This window comes from Takifugu flavidus, chromosome 7 (assembly GCF_003711565.1).
Source record: "Takifugu flavidus isolate HTHZ2018 chromosome 7, ASM371156v2, whole genome shotgun sequence".
NCBI classification, from domain to species: Eukaryota; Metazoa; Chordata; class Actinopteri; order Tetraodontiformes; family Tetraodontidae; genus Takifugu; species Takifugu flavidus.
In genome coordinates, this window is record NC_079526.1 from 3024990 (window position 1) to 3042823 (window position 17834).

At 45.4% G+C, this 17834-nt stretch overlaps 1 protein-coding gene across 1 annotated transcript; it reads left to right on the plus strand.

The window, feature by feature from the left end:
- Positions 1-11761: 11761 nt before the first annotated feature.
- On the plus strand, positions 11762-17541 carry LOC130529051 (tumor protein 63-like). Its single transcript, XM_057038947.1, has 4 exons — positions 11762-12146; positions 14992-15126; positions 15202-15331; positions 17524-17541. Exons 1-4 carry the CDS (start codon positions 12094-12096, stop codon positions 17539-17541), a joined length of 336 nt encoding a protein of 111 aa, XP_056894927.1. The 5' UTR covers positions 11762-12093.
- Positions 17542-17834: the final 293 nt, after the last annotated feature.

A 17834-nucleotide genomic window follows, 5' to 3' on the forward strand; every position in this document is an offset into this window, starting at 1 on the left:
GTTTGGTAAACACGCTGCACCTGTCACAGGAACGCCGGTTGCTAACGGGCCAAGTCCAACTGCATTTATCTCGCACTTCCTCCTGCCTCCCGCTTTTTCCATCTGTTGCCCCCGCGTCAGTAAGTACGCTAAGTGCGAAGCAGTGAATGTGCGAGGGAAGGCGTGCGCCGCGGCGGAGGCTACCGGGTTGTTGTCAAGACTGCTGTAATGGAGATAGAGATGCTGTTTTTATTTATCCAACCTCCCCCCCAGCTGTCACTGTTGTGTCTGGAGCGAGTTCGCTGAACTCGGGGCTCTGGGTGCACTTGGAAAACTGTCAAATCCACAAACCCTCCCAACTATGCAGAATGTTAGAGGGCAGCACACACCCTGCGCTCTTTTTATGGAAAACAAAAGCTGAGTGGAGGATTTCAGCAATGCGTAACCTTTAACTTCCAACCAGTCCAACCGTCAGAGATGTTTTTCGGGGAAAGAGGAGTTACCCTGTGTGATTTCCTGAAGACCTCAAATGCTCTGAGACTGGCTGGTAGACAGGAAAAAATGCTCATTTTTAAATGATTATCCCTAATATAATACTATTATGCACATGCACTCTCGAAAAATCACCAAAACATTGAGAAAGCACCTTTATTCCCATTTGTAGCAATGACAAAAGAATGAAATCCCCCTTAAGCAAACCATGTTTAGGATTTCACTGCTTTGTGTACTATATTTCCATCAATAATATCATTAATAGGTATAGAGCAGCAGATATATAGACTATTAATGATAAAATTGTTACCACTCTTGCCAAAAAGGCTTCTGAAAATGTCAGAATTGGCCCAAAATGCATTATATCACATAAAGAGGAGAAGCACAAACTAAAACAAAGCATCAAGCCAGAGAAAACATGCACATGAACCGACTCACCTCTGACCTCTGGACCTGTGACAGGACACATGCCACCATCACCTGTGACCTCTGGACCTGTGACAGGACACAGGCCACCATCACCTGTGACCTCTGGACCTGTGACAGGACACATGCCACCATCACCTCTGACCTCTGGACCTGTGACAGGACACAGGCTACCATCACCTGTGACCTCTGGACCTGTGACAGGACACAGGCCACCATCACCTGTGACCTCTGGACCTGTGACAGGACACAGGCCACCATCACCTATGACCTCTGGACCTGTGACAGGACACAGGCCACCATCACCTGTGACCTCTGGACCTGTGACAGGACACAGGCTACCATCACCTGTGACCTCTGGACCTGTGACAGGACACAGGCCACCATCACCTATGACCTCTGGACCTGTGACAGGACACAGGCCACCATCACCTGTGACCTCTGGACCTGTGACAGGACACAGGCCACCATCACCTGTGACCTCTGGACCTGTGACGCAACCATCACCTGTGACCTCTGGGCCTGTGACAGGACACATGCCACCATCTCCTGTGACCTCTGGACCTGTGACAGGACACAGGCCACCATCACCTGTGACCTCTGGGCCTGTGACAGGACACAGGCCACCATCACCTGTGACCTCTGGACCTGTGACAGGACACAGGCCACCATCACCTGTGACCTCTGGACCTGTGACAGGACACAGGCCACCATCACCTGTGACCTCTGGACCTGTGACAGGACACAGGCCACCATCACCTGTGACCTCTGGACCTGTGACAGGACACATGCCACCATCACCTATGACCTCTGGGCCTGTGACAGGACACAGGCCACCATCACCTGTGACCTCTGGACCTGTGACAGGACACAGGCCACCATCACCTGTGACCTCTGGACCTGTGACAGGACACAGGCCACCATCACCTGTGACCTCTGGACCTGTGACAGGACACAGGCCACCATCACCTGTGACCTCTGGACCTGTGACAGGACACAGGCCACCATCACCTGTGACCTCTGGACCTGTGACAGGACACAGGCCACCATCACCTCTGACCTCTGGACCTGTGACGCAACCATCACCTGTGACCTCTGGGCCTGTGACGCAACAATATAATCGGTCACATTTAAGCACTAAAAGCATTAAAAGCATCTAAGTGGACACTGAAGGCCTCCAGTTACTTCACATTAAACTTGGAAATGGACTTTTTATGTTCCTTGTCTGTTCTGTAAAATGTCTGATCCGCATAATCAGCAGTTTTTTGTTAAACAAAAATGTTTGGAATATCCCTACTGGAAAATTTGGTAGTTTTTCTGCCCTTGAATTAGTCATTTGTGACTGTAGCTGTGAAAACATAGTAAGACAAGCATGTAGGTGATGAACGGAACTTTTGCTCGCAGTAACCATGAAGACTCAACAGTTATGATAAACTTAGTGTCAAACAGAAGAAACTGTCCAAAAATACAGGAAGTAAACACCTTCTTCCAGAAACTACAGCCTGAGTGGCCGACACACATGATCCTCATGAGAACGGGTCAAAACTCCAGACTCCTCCGTGGCTCCAGTCTGGCACTAATGAAAATCTCCCGCCTGGCAGGGCTTCAACCCTCGGCCATGTTTCACATGTCAGGCAGTGAATCTGTGTAGCCGTGTCAGTCGTCCAGATACTTGTTTTAGGACGCCCGCATTAGCCGGCGCGAAGACGCTCAGCAGTGGTGAGATGTGAGTGCTGATGAAAGCTGCTGGAGAGGCTGGAGGAAGAGCGTGCACACACACACACACACACACACACACACACACACACACACACACACACACACACACACACACACATTTTAAAATCCCACACATGTTTATCGTAGCTATTTGCAATCTGATGCTCACAATATTATTATTGCCTAAGTACAAAAAAAAGGTCGATTTGTGTATATTTATGTAGAGCCATGATTATACTTGTCTGCTATTTATCTATAATTTGTTTGTTGCTCTTTTTTTCTGTTTGTCCCTTTATTTGCAGGCTATTTTTCATGCCATAAGGTCAGACTGCTGGACATCTTGGTCCTATTCGAGTGGAAAGACGACATATTGACGTTGATTTTCTTCCATAATGTGTTTCCTGAACTCGTTAATGTGACGTTTTTCTCTTTGGCTGTTGGGGACTTGAGTGCATTAGCCTGCGCCAGCGCCTCCACTTGGGCTCTGCATACCCACCGAAGCTCATTTAATGCCGCCAGACCCTCAGAGCGTTTTCATTTAGGGGAAGTTCTCAGCAGAGTGAGGAAACCACATCCACTGCTTGTGAAAATGGGAGTCATACAGAGAACGATCAGCTTTTAATAAAAGAATTTGAATGTTTTAAATGAGTAGAGCATTGGCAAAAGATGACTCAGAGGGAAAATGCATTATTCATGTTTGCTGATTAGAAAGTAGCTTCATGGTAATGTTAGAAGTCCTTAAAGCAGATTTTTCTTCCAATACCTGAGATCAGGAGCTTGTTTTTATGAAAATCATTATGAAAGCAAGAATCAGTTAATTTGATGAAGAGACTGCTGTGATGAACACCTGTTTTTAAACCTTCTGCTGCAGAAGCTTTGACTCGTCTCTATGTAATCTTTACATTGTTATTGTGTTTATATGCCAGAATCTCTCTGGGCTTCAGGATGGAGAGAGTGCAGGTGGAGCGCCATCGTCCTGGCAACGAAATGTTATTTTCAGCACCATTTTCAGGGTGTTTTCTTTTCCTTGCATCTGTCAGACTAGATTGCAAAGTGAAAATGGCGGTACTATAACAGCACGCCAAAGCACACTCTGCCAGTGTGAAAACACACACGAGCTATATGTCAAAATAGTGTTATTATCCCCCAAGAATGTTAATCACACCAGTCAGCGCTGTGGCCATTTCTGCCCCAGGGGCCTGTTTCCTCAGCAAGTGGAGCAGTTTATGAGTGAGTTTAAGATGTCGGCCTGCACTGGTTACAGGCGGCGCTCCTTTAATTGTCCCCCAGCTTGACCTGCGGCCCACAAGGGAAGAATGCGATGGCCCGGCTCTCCATTTCCTTCTGACCTCCTCCACCCAAAACCAGCAGCCCCCCCGGGCAGTTCGCCGAGTCCCAGCCGACCTCTTCCCAAATATGCCCCCGATGTGGCTGGCATTTCGTACGCAGATGTCGCCGCGGCGGGAGATAAATTTGAGCGCAAGGAGATGTCAGACCGCCGACAGCTGTTGGTTACACTTTCACCAGGTGTTGCTAAACCTCAGCAGACGTGAGCTGGCCACCTTCTGGACGCACTTTACACGCGCGGTAAATATTTTTTCAACGCGCTAATTCGAGACGAGAATTTGTTTGTCGCACCTCACGCGGCCGCGGCCTTCGGGAGTTTGATTTACAACATCTGGAGGCGCACGGAGGATCTACAGCCTGTAAACGGAGCTGAGCTCAGAAATAACTGGGGAAAAAAACCCTCAGTCAAGAGCATAGCTCTGCCACCCACCTCATTCTTGATCTCTGTGCATTTACACACACACACACACACGCACACGCACACACATGGATTTCAGAATAATTTATTAGTTTTTAACTATGTTTCAAAACTGATCCACAGCCATTTTAATGAGCCCAATGTTGCCCCGGTTTATCCTACAATCCAGGACCCACCTTCTGAGTAGCACTTTTAATTAAAAAGTTTTTTTGTCTGTTTTGAATCGTAAATCAATGGCACAATTTGCATGAATAATGTCAAGAACGGTGTCATTTGTTTTTGATTCTTCAGTAAATTAAATGAAACCCAGTACAGCACTGACATAGAGGCGTGGTAAATGTGTGAGTGGTGTCAGGGAGATTCGGGCAAAGGTGGAGAAAAGTGAGTCGGGAGATGCTTGAGCAGATTTGTCAAAAAGAAAAGATGCAGATTCTTGTTGTCCTTTGTCCCACAGTCCTGCTGGTGGAGCTGTGATGCCTTGTCATTGGTCAGACGGCACCGGTGTGTGTGGACGTGCTTTACATTCCAGCAGTGTTCCGTCGGGCCCTCGGACGCCGTTGACCCACCGACGCTGCGGCAGCGTTTCCTGCTGAGCGGTCAGGTTCTGACTCAGAACGCGGCGTGGGCAGGGACCCTGCCCCGCTGGTGAAATCCCTGAAGGTACATCTCTGCCCTTCCAGAGATTGCTGAAATCTGTTCAAAAATCTGTTTAGATAGTTGGGATCGTGAAAGGTGGTGAAAGAAAGGCGTCGTTCCTTTGTGCCATGATTCTCTCTGACTAATACTGGCAGGGAGAGAAGAGGTGTGGTGATGCCTCAGTGTGTGTGTGTGTGTGTGTGTGTTTTCACACCTACACCTACACTGAATCACTTAACAGTGAATTCTATCACTTCAAGTTTTTATCTGGAATTCTCCTTTGAGTTCCTCTCCATCAGGAGTGCAGGCCACCTGAGGGTGTTGCAGTGTGTGTGTGTGTGTGTGTGTGTGTGTGTGTGTGTGTGTGTGTGTGTATGTGTGTGTGTGCTGAAAGTGAGCTTTTGGCTAGGGTGGGGCTGAAAAGAAGCAATTTGGCGACGGCAGATTACATGGAGACCTATCTGCCACATTTTCCACTCTTCCACCTTGTTTTATCGTTTTCTTTATGCCGAACAAATCCAACATTGCAATATCAAGTAGCATCCACGACGCCCCTGGACGCATTTCTCCCATCTTACCAGCTTCTCGGCAGCTCCGCGTGTTTTCTTTGGCGGTGAAAGTGTCCAAGGTTTCCAAGTGAAAGTGCCACGAATGACTTGTCGCTGCCTATGAGCGTCTGTCAGGGCTTTGGCATATTTCAGATGGTTCGAGCAGCCCGTGTAGGAGCCTTAGGTCGAGCGTTGTGGAAAAGTGAGGAGAGGCAGAGTGCAGGATGGGATCAACAGGCCCCTGAGGCTCAGCAAACCTGTCCTGCAACCTTCTCAGCCAGCCTGCTGTGGTTTTAAGAGCAGATTTGTTTTTCAGACCTGTTATTTTCCTGCTTGGTTAAATCTGGCTTTTGTATTATCGAGTAAAAACAAACACTGGCGCTAGCACCAATGAATTCTATACTTTAAAGGCATTGAACATTAACTTTTCGGCCAAATTAAACTGTTCCTGTGCGCCTGTACATGTGTTGTTGGTTTATTTGGTGTTTTTATTTAAATGTATGATTGTATTCACACAGTTTCTCCTGGGACCAAATCAGGCATCTCGACTCTGCAGCGTGTTCCTGGAGTTATTGGTACCTCCGGCTGTAACTCACAGCTGTCGCCTGCTGAGTTGCGCAACAAAACAGCAAATATTTCTTGTGTTTTTTTCGAAAGCTGTGTAAAAAAACTGAGATATTGTCCTAGAACCATTTGGGCGTCGTTCGTGTTGAATGACTTTCATTTTATCGTGGATGTTGTTATGATAGATGACTGCTTAAAACGTCTTCTGTGGTACAGAAATGAAGCCATGAGCAGAGGTGAAAACATAACAGAAGTCCAAGTGACACAGAAACAAACTCTTTATTTGGTTTTGATAATTGAACATTGCCACGCTTCAAGGATTACATCCAGTCTATCATCGGCCCACCAGTAGGGGGCCATTAAGGTGGTTTTAACATTACTCAAGCGGGACGGCAATTAATACTTTTGAAACCATCAAACCTATATGATAAAGTTGGACTCACATGTGTTATCGGCTCCATGTGTGTGAGGGGAAACTCCGTACCATCTCTTGCAAATGTCTGGTGGGTGCTTTGAATGCCAAAAAGGAGCAGATGTCTGAAGAGGCAGGTTTGGTGGTGGTGAAGGAGAGATTAGCCATAAGAAGGAGTTTGGCATGAAGTCTCCGCTCTAAACCAAGAACGGTGACTCAGACTTCTTTTTCCCCGTTATATAAGCATCAGATGCGAATGGCTCCTCTATGGATCTGCAGCGCCAACCGTGAAATCCTTTATCAGCAACTCTCTGAGGGAGAGCTCATGCACAGGCTTGGGGAGAGGAAGTAAACTGAGACGCGCGGACCTGCTGTCTAACGTGTTGCTGTGTCTGCTCTCCTCATGCTACCTAAACAGAAGCACTATCACAAACCAGCTTCTCGGTATCAGAGATGGAAGTATGATGTTATCCCACAGGAACCTGGTCTACCTGACACTGCAAACATTCCCGTCCCATGCTGCCGCCCTCTTCCCCCGGATCGCTTTTCATATGCGGTCATCGCAATGTAAATTCTCTAAGCCTATCAATTAGGGAAATGACTACAGTCGCGCCAACGTTGCCACATGAAGAAGTGGCCGGTGTGAAGGAGCGCCAGCCACAACTCCCAAGCACTGTCACCACGGCTTGGACCGAGGCTCGGGCGGCCGAATCGCCGCTTCACCTGCAGTCGCCATGGCGTTGTGAGGAGGCGCATTGTTGTGGGATGTGTGATGGCTGCGGCGTGTCGGAGAGGAACCAACATCCAACCACTCGAGGAAGAAATGCCTCCGAAAGATCCACTTTCATTCATGCAGCCCAGGACATCGACAGCGTGTTTTATTTTTAAAGCATATCCAGTGACAAAGGACACTTCAGTCCTTCACTTAGATTACATGTGGACGAGTGTAAGCTCATGCATGGGGGGGAGGTTAACGTGTCTTTGAGCTGCCCCCAGGCATCATTATGTCCTACATGCTTTTTAATGGCTTGAGGGGCAGACAAATCACACTTGTCAGCCTGTTGCCGGGATACTCGGTGGTGTGGATGCTAAACACCGCTCCACGACTTTTACATCATGGACTATATTTCTGAAAGTTAGGATATGAAAGATCGTGTTACCTTACAGAAGTGCTGAAGCAGGTCCCGGGAACACCTGCTCTCTCGGTGTAAAAGGCCCCACCCTGTTTTAGGCCAGCTCCGAACTGACGTGGTGATCACGACGTATCCTAAGAAAACGTCCGGCTCGGACGGGTCGGCAGGTCAGAAGCACATTTGGATGAAAATCTCCCATATTTGCTTTGCTGGTAATAGCTCAGCACTTATATTTGATAATAACCAGCAAACTGATCTTCAACTTAATGTCAACAATGTCTGTTTTCCTATTAACAACATGAAATGACTCAGCGTTCCAGTAATGGGGCACCGTCAGGGACGCTGACCGACATCAAAAGACCACAAAGACCAGTACAGCGCTGGTTTAGCCCTGATTGATGGTTTGTGGTTTACTGCTTGGTTGGGAAGCTTTGATTTTGTTCCCCAGATGGGATCCTGCTGTTAGCCTCTGAATGGTTTGGGTGCGCTTGGAATGAGTAAGAGTGGGATCCATGGGTGGTTTGAGACATTTTGTGTTTTTGTTTAGTCTAAGTGCCCCATGGCCTGCAGAGTGGACCTCCCTACTTCCTGTAATGCAGTTTTCTGGTCTTTTTGTCATTCCTTCATTATAAGTCATAGCCAGACAGATGAATTTCAAGCACTAGAAAAAAAAGTAAGCTCATTAAATGTAACGTTAAATGTTTTTGGTTGTTTGTGTTCCTGTAGTCCAGAGCTGAGAGATACAAAGCCATATAAACCTCACATAATTGCGGCCTCTTTGGGTTTTTGCTTCAAATTAAATCATTTTGTCTTTTTGAGCGTCTGCTGTTGGCTAGTTCCGTCTGTTAGCTATGCTGTGCTGCGCTATTGGCAGTTTATCACCTGTGATCCCTTTGAAACATAACTCTCAACTGACACTGGTTATGCGGGATTACTCAAACCTGGCCTTCTGCCTTCCTGTCACCGCAGGCAAAATTGATTATTATTACGCCTATTATCCAATCATTGACCAAAATAAAACCAATACGTACACATAAACTGAACCATCCCGTGGGAACACACCAGCCTTTGTGTCAGAATCCAAACATTACTGTAAATGAACAGAAATACAGGTTTAACTGGTCACATTGGAAAACATCTTTATGCTCCAGTTTCCTTCTGCAGGAAGGTTTTTTTTCCCCGTGTACCTTTTCATTCTTTTTCCTCTCCTGTTTTTCAGCATGACTCCTTTTGGCCAGTGAAAATAACGGGCCCCCTGTTGTGAACAATGTCAAGTTGCTGGGCAGTTTAGTCCATAGGCTGTAAATTATCACTTCGCAGACGTTGCAACGGACACTGGTAGTTTTGACTCATCTGGATTTCCCCTGCATTAGTCACCAAGTGGAATATACACACAGACGCACACAAGTATGCCCACATAGCCCCCTCACAGCGAGGGTGATTGGACACAGCGTGGTGTACAGTATATGACTGACACCGATAACACATCTCTCCATAGTGCTGGAAGTGCCAGAGCTGCTTCAGCTGCTCCGCCAACTGCTCCCTGGCATCCCATATGTAAACTCTTGACATTAATAAGGCTTTGAGTGTGAATGGAGGCCTCATAATTCCTTCAGGAGAATGAACACACCAAAATTAATTGAGATATTGGGTTGTATCGTCACACAGGCCGGTTGCCACCTTTGGCGTCACTGCAGAAACGGCACAATTGGAGATTAAACCAGATTAGCGCTCTCAAATCGGAGCCTGGCTGGGATAATAAGCACATTAGGTGCATGTGTCCTCCTACTGATGACAGTCCTGGAGATGTCACTGACGTAGCTGCTAACTCATAAACACACACATGCATCTCAAATGAAGTAAGAGCAGTTTGGTGACTGTTTGGGCCTGAGAGTAATTAATGATGTAATGGTTTCACATGTCAATGTAAATATCAGATTTAATGACTCGAGGTCACTTTGTCCTTGTCATGGTGACAGTGGAGGACGGTCACAGCAGCGAGGTGTGCAAAAGGTTTATTAGTGGAATTTTTTTTTTCTTTAATGAATAGCATCCTTTTGTAGATACAAGATGCATCTGTGATCACAAGACTACGAACCCAACTTGATTGGACTTTTTTAGAGAGGAAGAAAAGGAAGAAAGATGGTTGACCTGTAGTTTGTCTCCGTGAGCGATTTCATTTTATTTGTGAAGGAAGAAAAATAGTTAAACATCGTTGTGAATTATTTCAGCGGTCATATATAACTGTCCAAATATAAATAATAGTGCATTCTTTATCTTTACCTCTTTACTTTTCATCCATATAATAAATAACCTTAAATATCCAACTGTTATTTAATTGTTTCACTTTATCCAAGTTGTTTCCAACAGTGTTCAAATTAATATAAAATATGTATTTTTTGTTGTATGTTGTAGACAACTGTAAATAATACTACGTACATGACTATAAATACTATCATATTTTATGGCAACTTACTGACTTTTGGCACTAAACTGTATATTTTCACTATAAATTGACTCTAAATAATATGGATCCGTTCATGTTACTGATGGGTGTTGAATCAGAATTGAATATAATTCCTTTCAGGTGTCACAACCTCCAACTTTTTTACATCTTTCTAAATAAAAAGCTGTTGAAAATAAATTAGTAAAATCTGAATAAATTGTTACATTATTGACATTATAGATATTTAAGTAACGGTTATTTCAAGTTTCTATTTCAAAGAAATGAGGATTTTATTGGTTTATTGTCAGAGGACATTAAGTGTTCTATGGTTGCAAACTTAATGACAGTGTCAGAGAGACATGGACAGGGACATGGACTTGGACATGGACATGGACATGGACAGCAGAGTGACCTGCAGCCTGTTTCAGACCAGGGCTTCAGAAATCCAACCAGTAGCTTGTGTGTAACCTGGTTTCCTGTTTTGAGGTGAAAGGTGAGGCCTCTGTGGTCGTTCTACATCTCTCGTCTCTGCCTTTTTCATCAGGCATTATACGGTAGTTATTCTGGGTCTCTGTTTCTATACGGTCAAACCTGCATTTGTCCTCTGATCTCTGGCTTCAGAGATCGTCAAAAACAATGTAAAATAATTCAACGCTGCACCTTTGAATGAATCCATGTGTCCACTTCTAGCCATAAACTGATAAAGTCTTTGCTTTTGATGAAATAAACAACAAAACGTGTCTTTTTTTCCTCCCATTTCTTTCCTGCCAGAGTTAGTATGAGCAATGTTAGCACAGCCTGGGCTACTCATTCTTTTGTCTGTGATTATCTCAGACTGGACAACCGCCCAACTGTGGTCATTTTAATACAAAGTGCGGTTCAGCAGCAAACGCTCGCAGCTTGGAGCGACAGCTGTGTTACTACAGCTTGGCGTCACCAGGTTGGCCATGAGAGTGCATGTCTGCAGGGCACAGGTGCACAGAAGGCCCAGTGAGAAAGAGAGAGAGAGAGGCTGTTATGTCTTTATTAAAAGTACAAGAAAGCAGCTTAGACGTTTGTGTTCCCTGGATACACCACATCTATTTATTATCATTCCCCTCGCTGTGACCCTACTTTTTATTATAGCCTGCTGATTCATCTGCAGCTCATCTTTAAAACCACACTTGACCTCTAGCTTTACACTGACAGAGTCTGATGTGGTAAGAATGTACAAGGATGTGGCGCTGTAACTGTGCCAGGAATTTCAAACTGCAATATTTAGATTGTGTGTCCGTATCTCCCCTGAAGCTCCAGACAACGTTAGCGTAACTCATTCATTACACTCCAATCGCACCGGACATCCCAGTCAAAGGACGATTGGCTGTGATTTTAAAAAAAAAATTATTCCTCAGCCTTTGCCGCTTCTTTGCAGATTGTATTCAGTCAGATAATCGACCGTCGCCCGGCTTTCAGAATGTATTTATGGCAATGATCAGCACGCCTTCGCTATGTGGCACTTGGTGAGAGGAATGATGCAACCAGCATGCCATTAATCTGTGAAGCCACTTGAGTGGAAATGTCAGAAGTGGCCAGCAAAGCATGAGGGGAGCTTTTCAGGATAGTGGCAGCCTGTGTTTGTTGGGCGAGAAGGCTCGGGCTGAGGTGCAGTTTCTCGATATGTATATCCTAGCAACTGAGAGCGAGTGATACCTTCAAACCGTAGCTGGGGATTGGTCAGAGAGCTGACACAAGCCCCTCCTCTTTGTGGGTCGCCTAAGAAAAAAATACCTAAATTCAAAACATCTCTGAAACTGTCTCCACTCTGCACTGTCGCTTCTGGCACTTTAATCCAGGCCTGATTGTTTATTTATAAGTATTCCTATTTATTTATTTTTTTTGGTTAGCTGTTATGGCCGTTATGTACTTATGAACATGTTTCTGTGACTAGCTAGGCATTTTGAAGGTCTCAGCAAATTGACGCTTGACATAGCAACATGAATTCACCTTACGCAGCTGTCCAGTGTTACCCAGAATTCCCCTTTCATCGGTAAGTGTGTCAAAACTGTGTGAATTGTTGACTTGCTTGATTATTGTCCTTACTTAAAACATTTGTTTGTTTTATGCGAAGCCTCAGCATTGATTAGTAGCACTACCTGGATGTTTAAATCCATCGCACATGTGCGACACTTGTCCCACTGTTGGTATTATGGTATAGAATTATGTTCTAATAATGTATTTATCATAATTTGGCTGTACGCTCAGATTGAACCATTTCACGGCACAGTTGTCGATGCAGCTTTGGGAATCTCCCTTCCTTTTGTTAGAAGCGGATCGCCGCTTCACAGTCTGGAGATCTGAAGGGACCTGAGAACAGTTGTGTGTGTCTGGGTCCTCAGCTGCTGCTCAATCCTGATATTTTTATAAGTGTAGCACACATAGGGCGGCAGTGCGTGTGCCAAACTGGAGGCCAAACTGGCGGACAGTTGCAGTTTGCATGACAACACGCTTGTCCCACATTGAAAAGGTGCTGCAGACCCTCCAGAACGATGCACGTCTACCACAGCAGCTATCTATCTATCTATCTATCTATCTATCTATCTATCTATCTATCTATCTATCTATATCTATCTATCTATCATCTATCTATCTATCTATCTATCTATCATCTATCTATCTATCCATCCATCCATCCATCCATCCATCCATCCATCCATCCATCCATCCATCCGTAATCATAATCATGTTTAGTAATTAAATAAGGCTTAAAGTACATTCTGACAAATTAAGTCAGATAATTCCAGTCATAAATTCATTATTTAGCCAACTTGACAAAATGTCAGCCTATTTGATAATAAAGTTAAATTGAAACGTCTGCTTCTGTGACTTAGTAATTGATCCAATAAACGGGTGAGCGACATATTTATATCTAACTGAAACTTACAAAAGGCCTTTTAATTGATTCATAAGCGAGAAAATACAGGGTCTGTTCATATTCTTTGGATTTTAATTATAAGCGTTTCAGAATTTAATACACCCTTATTTAAATAACGTCTGTTACAATCAAAATTGCCCCTCTGCGCTTCACAGAAACCCAAAGCCCGACACCCAACGAGCAACAACACCATACAGAATAAAAGAAAGGTCTCATTATTTTTTACTTTGACTTCCAAACATTTGTGCTGGTAAATTTTGCCCCTGAGGGTTTGACTTCAGATAGTTTCGCTTCTATAAACGTAAGGGGATGAGAGGAAGGGAAACTTTGGGGCTTTCTATTGTTTTGTAGTCATGTCCCTCTTCCAGCCGGGGCTGACAGATGAGGGGGGAGAGGGTCTCAGGCCTTTGAACAAGTGATTAATAAAGACACTGGAGAAGCGAGCTGATCGGCTGGGCTGTTTGTTTTGATTGCATTTTCATCGGTCGGTGTGCCCAACCTGCCAGGAGACAAAGGCCGTCCCTGTTTAGAGCTGACCTCTGGCCCAGCCTTGTCTGGAGGCGCTGCAGCGTCTTTAAGTGGATGCTGAACAGCCTTCCCCTCAGGCCAGCTGGAAAACTCTCTGAGTAACCCGACACCCCAAAAAAAAGCAGACAAACAACAGCGACAAGCCACCAATTTCAGCGACTTAGAGAGTAAAACGTCGGATCGTGTTGGATGAAAGTGTTGGATCGATACGGCCCAGGCGGAATTGTTGACGATTCCCTCTGATTATTTCTCCTCTTTGATTTCATCTACCACTAAATAGCTATGACAGTTTATACCTTTTTGGGTTTGGGTCATTAAAATCACATTAGCAAATCCAACAAGTAGAGATCTGACGAGTCCAACTCAGCAGCAAGTGAAGATGCGGAACAACTATTTTTATGACTTTAGCTTTGTTGTTGTTTTGAAAGAATACCACAGGTGTCCGGTGTTTGTGTGGTTAAACTACGATGCTAAAGTATGTCAGAAACAAATGCAGCGATGTATGCTGGACCCGAGAGTTCGCTGATTATATGGTGTCACCATTTAGAATGCGTACATTTTACACCCAGAATAGTTGAAATAGAATTGTGACTATTACCTGTTAATATCTGTACGAATAAATGACTCCGGCAGTCACACGTAATGGTAAATGTTGAAATAACAGCAACACCAGCCCTGGGTTTTGACTGTGGGCCAGATTTATTATTTACTTTAACATTTTTCTTCCATTTGTGTCCCTGAACAAGTGAGATGATTTGCTTCATTACACGTGTCTGTGTTTGTACGGCAGGTATTAATATCATTCATCACACTGCGTTGGGAAATTCCAAAACTTAAAATAGTGCCAGCCTCAGATTAATGTCCCCCCAACGTGCACACACACAGATACACAGCCCCCCCCCCCCCCACACACACACACACACACACACAGAGCCCCTCCAAGTAAGTCCAGCTGTACACATACCAGAAGTTGCAGTAGTGCTATCATATAGAGCTGTTGGGGGTGGCTGGTGGTGGTTGCTGAGGGTGGGGGTGGAATTCCGGTGGTCTCAGACTGCAGCGTGCGCCACTTCAGCAGGAACAATAGCAGGTTGAGCTCTGAAGCAGGTGTAATGTTTCAAGGCAGCGGGTCAAAGAGCCCCCGTCTGAATGGTGCATAATCACCATTATGGGTAGTACAAATATTCAGCATTATGCAGGCGGACTTCCTCACAATGGTAGCACCCCCCCCCCCCCCCCCCCCCCCCCCGGGCAGGACACCTCCTCCCCCACCCGACTGGGTGGTCACATCATTCTGATCTTCCCATCACCGGCTCCGCCGAGTGTTTGCTCACATCGCATCTCTTCAGAAATGCTTATTAAAGCAGAGGGGAAACTTTGATGCGAGCCGGGTCGCCGACATGATGGTGGCTGTCCTCCCTCTTGTGTGCAGGCTCAGAGACCCAGCGTCTCGCCTGTCCTGGAGAGACAGCTCATTCCTCACCACCATGTCCCACAACCAGTCCTCACAAACATCCGACTCCTTCAGCCAAGATGTGTTCAACCAACTCTTTGATATGTTGGATCAGTAAGTGGACGGTGGCACGTTCTCAAGGGCCAAGTGCACGTTTCAAGTTTTTAAAAGGTCCCGTTCTCCTTTCAGATCGGCCATTCATTCAGTCCAGCCCATCGAGCTGAACTTCACCGACAGTCCGAGAGATGGTTCTGCAGGGAACACCATTCAGATCAGCATGGACTGCATCACCATGCATGAGCCCGAGGACACGTTCACTGTAAGTGTGTGACGGTGACCGTGACACCGGCTGGATAAAACCGGTCACGCTTTAACCGGTTTATTTAATCTCTGGACATCTTTTCCATTCTGTTTTATGTGGTCAGTTCATAAACGCACCTTTGATGCCACTTTAACCAAAACAACCACAGTGGGAAATTTCCCATTGTTGAATTATTTTCTTTCGGTTTCCATATTAGTAGTAGAATTTTCTCTGAGCTAACTGTGGTTCACAGAAGTTTGAGGGGTTATTTACAGAAGTCTGGTGCTTTTTTTCCCCTCATTTGGCCCAAGTTGTGGCCAAAACGACCCTGAGATGCCGTCAGGGGGATCTTGTCAGTGGTGTGTTTAAGGTGCAGCGGATCGCAAAGCTCTAACTGTGAGAATGTTTCTCATGGGCCGGGAGGGAAGAGAACCTTATATTTCTTTGATAAACCTCAGTTTTAATACTTATAATGTCGCCCTTGTAAAAGATACTATAACAACTGCCTTTGCAATGTTTTCCCCTCATCTCTGCACTATAATATAAGAATATTACATTTTTAAAGTGTCCGTTTTGTAATGTTAATGATCATTTTGATGCAAATTCCCCAAACCTCAATTGATTTTATGGTGTCTGTTATTTTCTCTTTTCTTCCCTGACTAATACTCTGCTTCAGCTTCCATTCCACCAATTTTGAAAATCAAGGTGCACAGTCGCACCAAACCTCTGCTTGAGTCGTGCTCATGAGCCAACACACAACACTCCCCCAACACTGCCGTTGCTAAGGGATTTACGCTCCAGCATTCCTAACCGCTGGGGCGAATATGGAGCCCTGATTGCTCCAGTTATGCGCTTTTATTTTAAACACTCTCTCAGCAGATATATTGAGAAACTTCAAGCGCTCAAAGCGAAAAGGTGCAAAACAGCATGTGTACCGACGAAGCCCCCCCCCCCCCCGACCTGCAGTGGGGAACGCTTCTCTGCCATTTCGGCAACAGGAGCTGGTGGTGATGTGCACGTTCCCCTCCCACTGTAGGAATGTTGTTGTCCAGCCAAGGTGGAAAAAATAACAATCTTTTTCATGGAGCTAACTAATGCTGCCCTGAACTTCCCCCGAGGGGGGCTGTGCTCTCCTGAACTGGTGATTAATGGCCCCACCCCACCACCCACTTTCCTTTGCACTAAAGAAGGGCGTGGCGCTCTGATTGGCACGCCAGCAATCCTGGCAGCATCCGTGCGCGTGACTGTAGTTCGCCGTTGTGCTGACTTGCCACCAACCCCGATGTTTCTTACTGTGTCAGACCCCCCCTTCCCCCACGCACCGGTGTGGAGGTGTGGCTCCTTCATGTGTCATTAGAATGCAGCTCTCTGTTTGGTACCCTGGGGGGGCTCATTTGTATTGTGTAAGGTTTATGTTTAATCTGAAATTCCTTTTTTTTTTTTTCCCCGTAGCTTCGGGGCAACAATTCTGCACAGCGCCTGCTTCGCTTGCAGGAGTCCCAGCTCTCGTCTATCAGTACGTGTCCTCTCTATATAAAGGTGGGGGTTGGGGGGGGGCAACCAGAGAGTAAAATGACATTAAGGAATGCAGCAGAAATAGTGGCAGGAGAAACGTTATATCCTACCCCAAACAGCTGATTTTGCAGCCAGATAAAGTTCAGATCAGCTGTGTGTGTGTGTGTGTGGGGGGGGGGGGGGAGTGGGGGGTTCTTTTCAGGAAAGAAAGGGGGGAAAAAAGAATTGCAACAACTTTACAGCAGAGTGACTCAATCAACACGCAGCTTCTCAGAGATCTGGTTACACGTTGGTGTTTGCGCCTCCCGCCCCTTCGTGTGCGAACGCTGCTGCATCCTCGTCAGTGTTTCCAGCAGAATCTCAAGCAAATCAAACTCTGTCACCTCTGGAGAATCGGAGCCGTTATTTCCATTGTGTCAGTATTTTAATATAGAGTTTTCAAGTTGCTGTGATCCACCTCCTTGAGTTTCCCTTCTAGATGGCTGCTAAAAAAAATAAATAAAAAAAGCGGCTTCCAAATTACATTATTAGATTTTTTTTTACATTTTTTTAGAGGATGTAAGTAACCAGAGGTGCAACTTAAAGCATAAGTTCATTTGTGCTATTCTCTTAAATCCAAAGTAATCCAAGATAAGTGAGTTGGCTGTGCAGTAATTACGCAACCATAATAAGCTCTCTCTTTTTTGCTCCACCAGTTTGCCTCCAGCACCTGAGCTGTGTAGCGCCAAGAAACAAATAAATGCTCCACCTGAAGAAATGTGGGTCTGTGGATGCTGAGGCATCAGCCCCCTTATCTGTGAACTGAATACAGCTCACATTATTCTTTCCTTTACTACTTTACCTGCTACAGCTGTCATTTAGTGCCTTTCTCAGTCATATTTTGGCCATTTTTTACTTTACTTTTACCTTTTTTTTTTGCATTTGTGCTTGCTTGTTTTAAGAATGGAGAACACTAAGTTGCCCTTGAGATATATTTTTAAAATAGTCAGGTGAGTTTGCAGAAATG